Raw genomic sequence first — 14,933 nt, forward strand, 5'->3', positions numbered from 1 at the left:
GACAGTTTGGATGGGTCCCACAGAGCTTTTGGACCTAACACATCGAAGGTCCATCTCAATTTATCTAGTGGGTTCAGAACTCGAAGTTTCTGCACGTCACCGCTGCCATGAAAAAAAAAAGAAAAAGGACGAACGTACATAGGTTTCATTTAAAAAAAAATAAATAAATAAATAAAAATTGGGTTTCAATCCTGGAGCATAACAGTGGGTCCCACAAATTGAATGAGAAATATTTGTTTGGTTTCGAGATTTCAATACAATGAATTGAAGGAGAGAAGATTGCAGAATCTCCATTTTTTGGTAGTGGAGCTATCTACGATTGCTGACGGGGAATGGTTGTAATCAATTAGATGGACAATTAAATCATTTGGAGAAGGCCTCTCCTAGATTGCAGTGGATTCGAATAAAAGATTTTGAAAAAAAAAACTTGTTTTTAATTGTTAATGTAAACTATATTTCTGGATTTTCATGGTTTTCAATCTTTTTTTTTTTCCTTTTCAATCTCTTGCTCATACACACGAGTGGTGTTTTTCAGCCTGACTAGCACGTGTGCATCGTCAATGATAGGTTTTGTAAGTTGATCATAGGTCATACATCTTCGTGGCCTACCAATTATGAGATTGGATTGTCGAAAGACGATTTCAATTGGCCGTTCTTTGATTTGAATGGTTAGAGGTGGTTAAACTTAAAATTAATTATTGTATTTGATTTAAAAGTAAAAATCAAGTGTTTCATGCGGTTTCTTGGGGTGTCTATGTATAGATGTACGGACTATTTGTCAGATTAATGTGCAGATCATGATCTTTTAAGTGGAGGGTGCATGTAATAGGGTGTATGTGTGATCATTAGGTCTTTTTCATTTTTAGCACCTCTATGATGTGTATGATTCTTTTTGACGGATCTGGAATTCCTAGAGATAGGTCTAGAAGTGTCCCTATGTGAATTGTAAATTGATAAATTTATCAGAGATCATTCGTAGATCACAATGATGGTCTTGGTTTGAATTATAGACGGTCTATCTAGCGCATATGACGAGGATTTTGTTGGATGGTAGATCTTGTAAATTAGATCCGGAGTTCAAGATAAATAGTTTAGTTAGGTTAACTAAGCAGTGGTTAAATTTTCATTGCAATTGGGATCCTAGAAATATGTTTCCTTAATATTAATGTCGGGTAGGAATTTGTACACAGTAGAAAGCTTAAGATGATAACTAAGTTGTCTATAGCCATTAAAATTGAATTTCAACGGTACAATATAATCATGCAAGGGTAAGGAATATGATGGATGGTTTAGATTCACAACTGGGTGAGTGTAAGAGTGGTTTGGATGATCTTTGGGCAAGTTCACCATCATGGGATGGTCTGATTGTCCATGTCTGGACATTGATCACGAGTTTTGGATCTAGATCTACAAAATTCCTCTTTTCAGGGTCTGGTTTCCATGATCAAAACCATTTATGTATGCAAAAAAAAAAAAAAAAAAAAAAAAGATTTGAGCTATTTCATATATTTGATCGTGTCATTCTTTTTCTTCTAAGGTCAACCTTGCCCAAACCAACCTTGTCATAGAGCAAGGGCAAGGTTGAGGCCTTTTTAGCCCAACTGAGGCTAGGGTTGTGTTTAGGCCAAGGATTTAAGGACCAAGGATGAGTTAGGGTTAATGTCGGCCCTAATTTAGCCGGGCGTATTACCATCCCTTAATGTCAAGGAGGCTAGGAGCCTAGCTTCACCAGGGTTACTTTCTCAAACCAAGAGCTACATGGGTGGGACTTTTAGATCTGCCCTGTCCATCAAGTATACTGCATCGGTGGGACTTTTAGATCTGCCATGTCCATCAAGTATATTGCCACTGAACCAAACAATCATGAAAATCCAAAATTCAGGTAGAACACAAAATAGGAAACAGTTGTGAATTGTGGTGGAATTCCCACCAATGGTTCTATGTAGAATCTACTGTATTGCTTATATGTCATCCAATCCATTCATCTGTTATGCCTCATCAAGATGAGAGAATTACTAAAAGGAAAAATCACACTAACCATACCATGTTAATTTAGAGGTTGTTAAGTTAAATTTTTTTGGGTGGCCTACATGAGTGTTGAATCATCATTATTTTTTAGGTTCAAGGCCAAACAAGGGTGGTTGAATACTTGATAGATGGCATGAATTTCTTGCACATTTTCCTTAATCCTTCGGGGGAGAGGTGGCAATAGGTATGGTATTTATTATGTTCACACCTAAAGGCTCAAACCCATCATAGTCATTCGAGTTCTAAATAAGATCAGAGAATTAAGTATTTTGCCAATCAAGTATGCCTAGTTTTCCTAACCTAGTGACTAAGCAACCAATTGTGCCAACTGAAGCCTTGCTTAACCCACCTTTAAAAAAATAATAAAAAATTATAAGGTGGACTCATGCCACATCAGTGTCATTGATCAGAGAAATTTACAGGATTTCGGGAGGGTCCCAACAAAAAGACTTCAGACCTCTCCTATCGCATCGCCCCTCAAAAGACTAAAGAAAACAGAAAAAAGTAGGATCCAAAAGGTCCTCTATGCAGACAATTAGAAACCGAGTTCTCCTGATTATGGCCTTCTTATAGAACCTAGGCCTGAGTTGTCCAAAATTAGCACTCCTCTGACACTTCTAGGAAGGTCAGAAATAGTTCAGAATATTCTGTGTGGGCAACCTTCGCTGGCCATCCGAGCTAACTCATCTACAACTGCGTTGCCTTCTCGGAAAATGTGAGCGAAGATGATGTTAAGATTACTCGTCTTTGCTTGAATTTCCCCCATCCTATACCAAATACTCCAAGGACAAGCAGCTTGAGGATCCCTTGCCGCATTAATAACAATATTGGAGTCTGATTCAACAATCACTTTTATCAGGCCCAGATTGGAACAGATGGACAGGCCATCAAGCATGGCCTGAGCTTCTGCCACTGTGTTAGTTTCGACCCCATAATGTCTGCAGAAGGCAAAGATCAATCTCCCAGAGTGGTCTCTACATACTCCTCCACCTCCGCTATCACCTGGGTTGTTTCTCGACAAGCCATCGGTGTTCAATTTCAGCCAGCCAATCGAAGGCTTGGAGCATCTGACAATCTAGGTACCACCTGATGAAATTGGGACTGGGCATTTGATATTCAAGGACTGAAGGATAACGTTGGCAGCCATGGAACGAGTATCCTCCTCCTGAATAGAAGATCCACTCTCTCTCAACCAAGTGGACACCTTAGAGATGATGGATTTCTCAGACATTTTGTGGCCCTCGAACTGAGCGGAATTTCTATTTAGCCATATCTCCCATATGGCCAAACTTGGGAGGAGACCGATTAGGATGGAGGAGCAAGATTGAGGGCTCGCCGCTGATGTCCAATGGCGAACGCATTGAAGAATGGTCTGGTTGGGAGCGAGAGGAATGCCAAAAAGTTGGTGGAAATGCAACCAAACTTTTCTTGCAATTGCTTCCTGACTGAGAAGATGATCTATGGATTCCACTGCATTACCTTGATGGGCAGCCAGTTGAAGAGTACTATGCTGCTGATGGGGGACACTACTCTGTTGGACTGTTGCTGATGGAGTATGTTGCTCTGCCTCTGATGGACGTTGCTGCTGGCTGACGCTATTCTGATGGAACATTGCTGATGGTGGATGCTGCATTGCCCCTGGTGGACGCTGCTACTGACTAACGCTGCTCAGATGGAGGCGAGAAGGACTGAGAGCTGGTAGCAGTGGAGAAGGAATTGGGCTGCTTGGATGAGGCAAACCTGTAGAGGAAGAGGGTGGTGGCGAGAGGATTGGATGAGTTTGTAGACAACATTCGCATTTCGAAACAATATGGACGCCAAACCTCTGCACTGTTGAATCAACAAGGATTGCATGGTGGACTGTTTTCCAAGCAAAGATAGAAATTTTTGGTGAGAGGAGTTTATGCCAGAGCCCTTTAATCCATGGAATTTCTGGCTGATGATCCCTAATAGTGTTCCATGCTGATTTGAGGGAGAATATAACTGATGAGGAGAAGTCCCAAATTGACTGGTCTGCATGGTTGGACAAGGCCACTGAAGAAGCTGAGATAAATTGCATTCCCGAAGGGGTGATGAATCCTTGGATATCCGAGAAATTCCATCAACCTGAAATGGGGCTGAAGTCTCTGATTGAAGCAGACAGCAGAGAGTGAGGGACGGGAGTCATTATGGCACCTGCGAGTAGCCCACAGCCTGACCAGTTATGAATCTAAAAGCTGATTTTTCCTTCACCAATGAGTCATTTGGTGTGGAGAAGAGTGCTGGGTAAGGCTTTGAGAATTTCGTTCCAGACTGGTGAGGATGTCGAGCCTATTACTCCTTTGTTAAAGATGAGCTTCCAGAAGTACTTTGTTGCCATAAAAGAGGCCCATAGAGATTTACTTGCTATAATATTCCAACACATTTTGACTCGGAAGGCCAACATTACATCTTCTATGTTTCTAACTCCCAGACCTCCTTCTCGGGTAGGAGTGCAAACCTTTGACTAATTGATCCAATGCCTTTTGGGTCCCTCTTTAGAACTGCCCCAGAAAAAATTGGCAAAAGCTCTATTCAGGGAATTGCTGACTAACTTTGGAATGTTAATAGCCGATAGAAGGTGGAATGGGATGCTTGATAAAACATGTTTGATGAGAGTCAATTTCGCTTCTTGATTGAGAAATTTTACTTTCCAGCCTTTAATTTTACGAATGATCTTCTGGACAATCGGCTGCAGCAGGGGGCTTCTGATCTTTCCTTTGGATAAAGGAACACCCAAGTAAGAAATGGGCAAAAAGGCCTGGCTGAACCTAGTGAGGTTCACCAATCTTTGGGCTTTGCGTCTGGATGTTTTTTTCGGGGCTATGAAGGTCGTCTTGGATGCATTGACCCTTTGACCTGAAGCTGATTCGTAGTCTCCAATGAAACCGAGGATTTTACACACATTAGACTACCTGCCATTAAGAAAAAGAATTGCGTCATCAGCAAAAACAGATGGGTAATAGTTGGACAGTTGTGGGGAAGGCTGTACGATTGATATGCTCCGGTAGAGAAGAACTTGGAGATGCCCCTACTAAGAACTTCTGCTGCTAAGATGAATATCGAAGGAGATAGGGGGTCTCCCTGCCTTAAACTTCTGCTAGCTTGGAAAAAACTAAAGCTCTTGCCATTAATGAGGATGGAAAACCAAACCTCTTTCCAACAACGTTCTACCTGAGAAATCCATCGTTGATTGCAACCAAAACTCTGCAGGACTTGCAATATGAATCCCCATTCAAGCCGGTCGTAAGCCTTTTTCATATCTAATTTGATGATGAGATTGCCCCCAAACACTTTGCGATCTAACTCATTGACCATCTCTCTTGCTATGGAAATGTTTTCCGATATTAGCCGGCTTTTGACAAAAGCCCCTTGCTCTTATGAGATAAGAATTGGAAGGATATCAGACAGCCTTGATGCCATGAGTTTGGAAAAGATTTTCATGATGCAGTTGCATAAACTGATTGGCCTAAAATCTGTGATATATTTTGGGTTCTTCTTCTTAGGTATGAGGCAGATCTGGGTACATTGAAAGGCTCTAGGGACTGGGCCACCATTGAAGAAATCTTTGGCTGCTTCAAACAGGTCTGTGCCTACCACATCCCAACATGATGAGTAAAAGGCTTCATCAAAACCATCAGGCCCTGGGGTGCTATCAATTGGAATTGTCGACACCGCTTGCTTGACCTCCTCCAACGTTAGAGGTCTCATGAGAGCCGTGTTCATCTGGTCACTGACCAACCTTGGAACGGAGCTGAAAATCTGCTGATTGGAAGAGTTTCCTTCAGAGGAGAAAAGCTGCTTGAAATAATTTTCTGCTTCCTCACCTATCTCTTCCATTTCCTCGATGATATCTCCTGAGGAAGTCTTCAATTTGGAGATAGCCAATTTTCTGTGCTTGATTCTTGATTTTTGTTTCCAAAATATTTCCTCTTGCAAGTGGGCTTTTTTCAGATTTTCTTGGGCCATGTTTAGCTTAATCTGACTTGGTTTTGACTGCAAGGAAAGGAGATCATTCTCAGCCCTGACCACTTCATTCTCAGCCTCCTGGACTTTTTTATGAATATCTCCAAAGATCTCTTTGTTCCATGTTTTCAGCTTGGTCTTAAGAATCTTGAGCTTGATGTAGAATCTGTACATTGGAGTCGTTGAAACTTCAGTTTGCTAATAATCTGAAACTACCTGATAAAAATCTTCATGGACTATCCACATATGCTGGAATTTGAATGGGCGGGGAAACTTAGCTGGGTCTTCTTGATAGGTGAGAAGCAATGGGGAATGATCAGAGTGCAATCTTGTGAGATGGTCGACCTTTGAAGCTGGGAATGATCACAACCAGTTAGCATTGAAAAATATTCTATCTAGTCTAGCCCATCGACGGCTATTACCTGATCTGTTGTTGCACCAGGTGAATTGGGAGCCTGAATGTCCTCCACCTATCAGGCCTGTATCATTGACCATATCGAGGAAGTCGAACATAGCTCCATTCATTTGAGAAGGTCCTCCTAATCTGTCGTCCGGGGATAGAGTAGTGTTGAAATCCCCGCAAATGAGCCAGGGGCCCTAAATTGATGCATGGATGTCTCTGAGCTCTGCCCATAGACCCTTTCTCTGATCTCTAGAGCAGCTAGCATAAACTGTGGATATGATGATTGGCTAAGGTAAGTTGTAAAAGATACGCATTGACTGGTTGCCCGCACAGTTTGAAACTGGATATTATCTTTAGCCAAAATCCAGATTTTGTTCTTCGCTGATTCCTCCATAATATGTTTAGAGAATCCCAGTTTAGCAGCCACTATCACTTGCTTAGATTCCCTGATCATTGGTTCCTATAACAAAAGAATTTCTTTGTGTTTCCTGATTAGCTTATTTAGATAACGGGAAGTTGGGGTGTTACTTACCCCTCTCACATTTCAGGAAAGGATGCTAGACATCATTAACCCTTCCTTTGCTCTTAGCCCTCTTTTGCTTGCTCTTCAGAGGCTGTTCCTTTTGATCAGACTTAATGTCGGGTTGTTTTTCCTTCTAGTTCTATCAGTTGCCTTACCTGGAACTTTCTCCTCAGAACTACTGCTGGACCCCGCTTGGGAAGGATTTTTATAGCTGGAGTCGCCTTGGATATCCACCCAAAGTGTTAGCGCTTCCGAGGACTTCTTTGACTGGTTGTATAACATCTGATTTTGCTGGGCAGCATCTGTTTTGGATCCTTTACCATGTGTATCTTCCCCTGAGATGGAGTTCCTGAGCTGATCTTCTGCAGAGTCCTCTGTAGTTGTTACCTGGCCTAGGCATGGGGGGAGGATTTGGACGCCCTCATTGATCAGTTCTGTCTGATTTTCCCTCCTCACTGGGGAAATGTTGCTCAGCCGGCTAACTGAATTTCCTTGAAAAGATCTTTGACCCCTGATATCCATTTTTCCCAAGCCACCATTATTTCAGGAGTTGGGTGAGACCATAGGGCAGGCGTGGTTGGTTGGATTGGCTCAGTGATATTTGGTACTAGGTCCTGAGGGATGGCTGATCCCATCTCTGGATGATTGCATTGGAAAGGGCTAATAGCCAAGAACTGGAGGGGGAGGTGACCTTCTGAACGGAGTTGCTGCATTGGAAGATTGCAAGGTAACTGGACTGGATGCTACCGAGGAAAGTGGGCTGCTGTCTGCGTGCTAAGAGGGCTTGTTGCCGGAGAGGTTGCCCTGTTAATTGACGAGCTTGCTGTGCTTACAGATTTGGAGCATGGCCCGCTTCTTGGAGTTGTGGACGCACGTACTGCTGGATATCCAAAGGTTTGATGATCTGGAAAAGGGGCAGAACAGAGGAATGTACATGATTCTGTTCCATAATAAGTCTAATCACCGAACTCAAATCGAGTTAGTCAATTGGAAGATAGGTTTGCAAGATTTCATATCATGTACTTCATGAGAGAGGAGAAGACATCCAACCAAGAATGAATAAGCAATTAACATATTGCTTTTAACAGTTTTAAGTACATACAAATTATAACCTAAATATTATTGATTTATCATTAAATAGCAAGTAGAGTCAGTAAAGACTTGCCCAAGTAGAGAGTCAACTTGACTGAATTGGATATCCAGTTGAGTCCAAGTTGCGAGTTTTTAGACTATGGTACATACATATTAGATAGATTACTGAAGTATTTTATTTGCAAATGTCTATTCTACACTTAAACATACATACATATTCGATGGATTGCCAATAAAACATGCTAATCCAATAAGAAACCACGGGTATTTCTTGAATTTTGACGTTGGAAAACAAACCCCTCATTGATTTTTACAACAATAATTAGATCGCGGGCAAGATATCTGTGGGATCCCTCATATCAGAGGCTTGGATCTCATACACATGTCCAAAGATGCCACGTGTTAGATGCTAAGTGCTAAGAAGTGTACTGAGATGCTAAGTACCAAGAAGTGTACTCACTCGAGATCATTGGTGTCCCCTTTATTTACATGTGGACCATGCACTAATATTTGAGTAAGACAAATCACTTTCATAACATATTAGGTGTGTGGATAATAAAAGAGACAAGATGATGATCTTCCTGGGGATAATCCCTTGAATCTAAAAGGAGAGAAAATTTCCTAAAATGAGAAAAAAAAAAATTAAAAAAAAAATGATGTATTAATGGCTTGTTTGGCTGCCGGTAATTATGGTTAAACAATAGTAAAAGCATAATATTGGTAAGTGTCGACTGTTTGAAAAAAAGGTACTAGAATTTCACCTTAAAAAAATAGATACTTCCAAGTGAAAACTTTATAGGACCCACCATGATGTATGTTTTATATCCATGCCATCCATTCATTTTTTTTTATTTTTTTTTTTTCAAATCATTTTAGGGCTCAAGAAAAAAATGAGACAAATCTAATGCTCAAGTGGACCATACGACAAAAAAACAATGGGTTCAATCGTGGGCATCATTATTCCCATTTCTTCCCGTGGTGTGGTCCACTAAACAATTGGATGGTATAGACAAATACATAAATCATGGGGGGCCCGCAAATTTTGGCCGCATGTAAACTGAGTTTTCTTGAGATGCTGTAACCCTCAATATCATACTCAGATAAAATATCAAAGTAAATAATTATTACTTATTTACACCCAAGTCTGTAATTACAATAAATTAAATAGGTCCTAACAAAAAGTGATTCTTGAAAAGTGATGTCTATAATATGCTGGATGATCTTATGTAAACAAAAGAAGCCCTTTTTTGGCCAATTGCCAGAGCACGATTAGCCAAATGATACTTGCATTCTTTGTAATAGAAGTGTATAAGTGAGCCATTTTTAATACTCCAAATTAAGGGCAGTAGATGGGCTGGACTTGCCAGCTCAACCCAAATCCAGCAGGTTTGGGCTGATCCTCCACGCCAGCAGATTCTAGAAAAGCCCTCTTAGACAAGGGCTGTCAATGGGCTGGGCCTGGCTTTGTTCTTGGTCCTGCCTTGAACCATTTGGTCCAGGCAATTTTAAATTTTGATTTCCTGGCCCACTGACAGCCATATTTAGTCTTGATGAACAGTGTGGATGTTACACACATACATCACAGTGGGCCCCACATTAGAGAGTTACTGAGACCTCCGGATCCACCCAAACCACGTTCTTCGTTGCCGGCAGGGCCCACATGCGCAATTTACTAATGATCTGATCCATTCATGTTGGGGAATTTTCAATGGCACTCATCTTTTATATATTCCATACAATTCATTCATCTAGCAAGAATCACCAAGATGAAAAGACATTCCAAAAATAATTGTAATAAAACTCAGGTGGGCTACACAAGCATTATACATGATTCCATACAGTTTCCTATGGTGAGGCCCACATGAGTTTTGGATCCATGTGATATTCAGCATCAAGTCCAGGAATTAGGTGTTAGGTGTGACACCCGATGGACGGTGTGGATCACATGAAAATAAAATCATTTGAGTATGTAATGGCTCAAGATGGCCTTATGGGGAGAATTAGTCTCATCCAAGTATTAAAATGATCATGGAGGAAATACTTAATAACTTGGACATTAAAATATCATTTTATTTAATAGAGATTGTGGTTGCTAGATATTGAAATTATAGAATTAAACATACATAATCATCTCTAATACATAATTACCCGTTAATAAAAAGAGCACACACTATGCAGACAAACTGTCACATTTCTTTCCGTTTTCGTTTCAGATACAAGCAGCTTTTATGAAAAAAAAAAACAAGAACACAAGCCCATTTATTGAATTCATCATATTATCTCTTTGAAAAGAGGAAGCAATTTAGACTTGATTCCATCTTCTTCCCACTCCAAACCATCCCACCATTGTTTCTCACCATAGATCGCCTTTAGAGGATTATTGGCGCTTTGGAGACCGATTGGGAGCTTCTTTAGCTGTGGGCATTCATCCACCATCAACGTCTCCAAGGAAGGGAAAGCCAATGCATGATTACAAATGCTTGTTAATTTAGGTAGGTTAACAAGATCAAGACTTTTCAAGAATCTTAGGCATGCACCTCTGACCGGAATCCTGACATCACTTGTACCTATTACTTCTTCTACTCCTTGGCAGCCTTGTATCCAGATTTTTTCAAGATTTTGAAGTTGTAGAATCCATGTAACACTCTTCAGTCTGGGGCATAAAGTAATGTTTATGTGGCAAAGGTTTTGTATGCATCCCCCAACTCGAATGATATTCAAGTTGTCAAGTCCCCAAAGGGTGAGCCACTCTAAGCTCGAAACCGAATGATCATCTTCTTTCTCCACATCCCAACCGATCATCATCTCTTCCATCTCTTTGCATTCTACAATTCGAAGACGTCTGATACTCCTCATTGCCCTGAAAGACGATGATAATAGGGTGGAGGTTGTCAAGCCTTTGCGGATTCCAATGGTTAGAGCCCACGTCAGCTTCGGCAACTTGTGAGAATCAAGATACCTTTTAAGATCATCTACAGTTTCTATAGTGGTTTCAAGTTGGCTCAACCATTTCAACCCTTCAATCTCTGTGAAATAAAACTAACCACTCTCTTCTGTTACTTCCCTAGGACTGATCAAAATCTTTAATAGTTTCAGCACTTTCAACCTAGAAAGCCTCGATATTACCTCACGAGGGATTCCGTTAAGACTAGAACATCGATTCAAATCCAGGTGCTTCAGCTTCGTCAGACATCCTATCTCTTCAGGCAATTTTTTTATCTGAGTATCGACAGATTGAGATATTGTAACTCGACCAAGTTACCTATCTCAGGTGGGATTTCTTTTATATGATTATTTGGCAGATCCAACACTCTTAGATGAGGCATGAATTGAAAAAAAATCATTGGTGATCTTTTCCAAACTCCAATTTTTTTGGAGCATCAAGGTTAAGAGGTCGGGGCAGTTAGGCGTCTCTGTTATTTCTTTAATTTCGTTCTGCATTAGAGATATCCTGTTTGCCTCTGTCCACCTCTCAATGGCTAGTGCCTCGCTCAATCCAACTCCCGCTTTAACCAGAAACTTGTTCTTCTTCTTCCCACATTCAGAAGATATCCATAAAGCCAGGTCACGTATCACGTCATGCATCTTCACCTCTGTTTTCTCATCAGAAGCACTCTCCAACAAGCATGCAGACTTCAGGGTTCCGATGAGGTCATGGCCCTTGTTATGAGCACTATCAAAATCTTCATCCCACTCATCTAAGAATCCTTCCCCAATCCAGTAATCAATGAGATCTTCTTTGCTGATGTCGTACTCCTCCGGAAACAGCGAACAGTAGAGGAAACAGGATTTGATAATGTCGTCACGAATACTATCATAACTGAATTTCAGACGGAAAAAGACTTCTGTTTCCGTACCTGATATGTCAGATGGTGAACTCCTAAGAGCTGTTTTTGCATTCTCCCACTCCTCGGGTGTCTTCTTGCTCGCCATGGCCCTCCCGATTGTGATGAGCATAAGGGGTAGACCACCGCATTCTTTTGCAATAGGCTCAGCACGGCCCGGAATATCTCCACAAGAATTCAAGGCCTCTTCACCAACGTTCTCTCGAAACAGATCCCATGCTTCCTTCCACCCAAGGCATTCGACTTTGACCTTCTTCTCAGCTTTCATTTCGTAGCACACATTCTCAAATCGTGTCATGAAAACAACCTTGCTCTCGTTGCTTGGACGAGGAATTCCGACCAACTCCAGATCTAGCCGCTGCCATATATCATCTAGCAGTAGCATGAACTTCATCTTGCTCAAGGCGTTGTGTATCTCTGAAGCCCGTATCTCAACCTGGTTTGTATCTTCTTCCCGGATCAAACCAAGCCTCTTTCCAAGTTCGTTTTTAATCCTTCCCACATTTACTTCTTTTGACACTACCACCCAAATCACCACATTGAAACCATGGGTTGTTTCAATATTAATCTTTTTCAAGAGTGTTGTCTTCCCCACACCCCCCATTCCATATATCCCAACGACTCCCACACTATCTCCCCTGAGGCAGCCACAAACCTTCTCGGACATCAAGTTCATGCCTAAAGCTGAAGTGCTCACTGCATGAAAAAGCGGATAAGGCTACGGCCAAAATCCGTAGCTAAATAATATTTGCTACTGATCTAGTCTGTAGCACAGCCGCCACTATTGGTGGGATAACGAAAGGTTAAAACCAATTGCTACGGATTATATCCGTAGCAATAGAGATCATTCACTACAAACAAAAGCCGTAACTATAATTTCTGTAGCCAAATGTACCTATCCCTATAGATTAAATCCATAGCAATAGATATCAATAAACACAGATAAAGGTTGTAGTTATTATTTTTGTAGCGAAATATACCTACGGCTACAAATTACGTCCGTAGCAGTAGATATCACTAGCTACGGAAAAAGTAGTAGTTATAATTTCTATAGCGTAATGTACCTACAGCTACGGATAATATCAGTAGCTAAAAGTGGAATAAAATCCGTAGCAATTTGCTGATGTTTGAAGTAGAAGTTGCTACGGGTTTCAGAACAAGGGCTACGGCTAAAATCCGTAGCTATTGTTAAAAAAATTTATAACAATGGTGCCTGTTTCCATTGCAAGAAGCTGTTGTGATTGATAACTCATCTAAACTTAATGCTGATAGGAATAGTACATAAAATACAATCAGGAAAAAGAAAAAAATGATGCATTTATTACAAATAGCAATCAAATCATACAATACATCCCACATTCACATTTCTAAATAAACAATATTTCACTTTGCTCAACCTATCATAAGAATTACAAAAAAGGAACATGTTCGAACTTTAGCTTCAACTCTATCTCCAAATACTTCCTACAAAGTTCTTCCATATCCCATTGCACATGAATGAGATGGGAAATAAGAATTATGACAACAAATCATCTTTGGAAAAATTATAAAAAAATAGTAATCAAAGTAGTTTAAAATTGATCATCTGCCATTACTTACTCCTACAACCTGACGCAGGGATGAACGTGATGAGGATAACTACTCCGAATCCATGGAGCTTCTCTGGACTCCTCACAGAGACTTCTCAAATCCACGAGGAAAGAAGGCAAAAAATAGAAATAAATTCGAAATTGATTAATTGATTAATAAAAACGAGTTCACAACCCTTTAAATAGGGGTACTAAGCAATGGGAAAGAAATTAGAATCAAACTACAACTCAAACTCCTAAAATCCGTGACTTACTATAAATAGTAAACTTACTATTTATAGATGGTCGTGATGTCTACTAGTGCACAAGGTTCTCGGCCAAAAATAGTAAGTGTCCTATTTGGCTTCACCAAACCGTTCTCCTAATTATTCTAAGCTCTTTTCATGTTGGGCACAACTCCTAAAGCCCGACGGATGAAGATTTATAATCAAACTAAAACTTACTATTTATAGTAAAAACGAAATTAAAACAGGGAAACGACCGTCGATCCAAGGTTTTTTCAAAATTCCGGGCTGCGCAACCCGGCATAGCAGGGTTGGTTGGCTAAAGTAGCTCGTTCTACCCCAAAATCATATATTTTACGTCAGATACGCCTGATTTAAGGTTCGATGGTCTGGATCACTTTTGTCGTTGACCGGGCCTTTTCTGATCCATCTTGGCCATGTAACTATCCGCGACCAGCTCTACGTCAGTCTCTTTCACTTTAAAAGAACTCGTCCTTGAGTTCTCGTTATGCTCTGGTTCATGATACTCGGTTAAGTCCATGACATTGAAAGTCCATGAGATTGCCATGTTATCTGAGAGATCAATAGCATAAGCGTTGTCATTAATCTTTCGGATGATTGGTACTGGTCCAATCTTCTTATTTTTCAACTTGTTGTACGTCCCGGTCGAAAATCTCTCTTTGCGCAGATGAACCATAAGGCGGTCACCCACCTCGAACACTTTTTGTCATCGATGCTTGTCCGCTTGTTCCTTGTACTTCTCGTTCGAGGCATATAGCTTGGTCTGCACTTCTGCATGGATGCCCATGATCTTGTCTGTCATATGTTCTGCTGCAATGCTCATGCCTGGGTGCTTGGGCAAAGGGACCAAGTCAAGTGTGTGGCGAGGCACTTGTCCGTAGATAATCTGGAATGGTGATCTCCCTGTCGAACTGTTCACCATATTGTTGAATGCAAACTCTGCTTGAAATAAGGCTAAATCCCGCTACTTCGATTTTTCTCCTGAAATACAATGAAGGAGGTTTCCCACGTGCGATTCAAAACTTCGGTCTACCCATCAGTCTGTGGGTGGTAAGCACTGCTGAATTGAAGTAGTGTATCGAATCGATTCCATAAAGTCCGCCAAAAGTGGCTAATGAACTTTATGTCACGATCGAAAGTAATGGTTTTGGGGACCCCGTGTAGCCGTACGACCTCCCTGAAAAATAGATTCGCCATGTGTGTTGCATCGAGGGTCTTCTTGCA

The 14,933-nt window shown here is 40.9% G+C and overlaps 1 protein-coding gene across 1 annotated transcript in view; it reads right to left on the minus strand.

Annotated features, from left to right (window-relative positions):
* LOC131223351 (disease resistance protein RPS5-like) overlaps nucleotides 1-12,512 on the minus strand; it is a 58,299-nt gene extending 45,787 nt beyond the window's left edge. Inside the window, exon 1 of the mRNA XM_058218732.1 lies at nucleotides 10,179-12,512. Within this exon, the coding sequence (XP_058074715.1) occupies nucleotides 11,322-12,479 (1,158 nt within the window). The 5' untranslated portion in view covers nucleotides 12,480-12,512 and the 3' untranslated portion in view covers nucleotides 10,179-11,321. The remainder of the gene's footprint in view (nucleotides 1-10,178) is intronic.
* Between the last annotated feature and the right edge of the window lie 2,421 nt (nucleotides 12,513-14,933).

The sequence above is a fragment of the Magnolia sinica genome, chromosome 13 (assembly GCF_029962835.1).
Source record: "Magnolia sinica isolate HGM2019 chromosome 13, MsV1, whole genome shotgun sequence".
In the NCBI taxonomy this organism is placed as follows: Eukaryota; Viridiplantae; Streptophyta; class Magnoliopsida; order Magnoliales; family Magnoliaceae; genus Magnolia; species Magnolia sinica.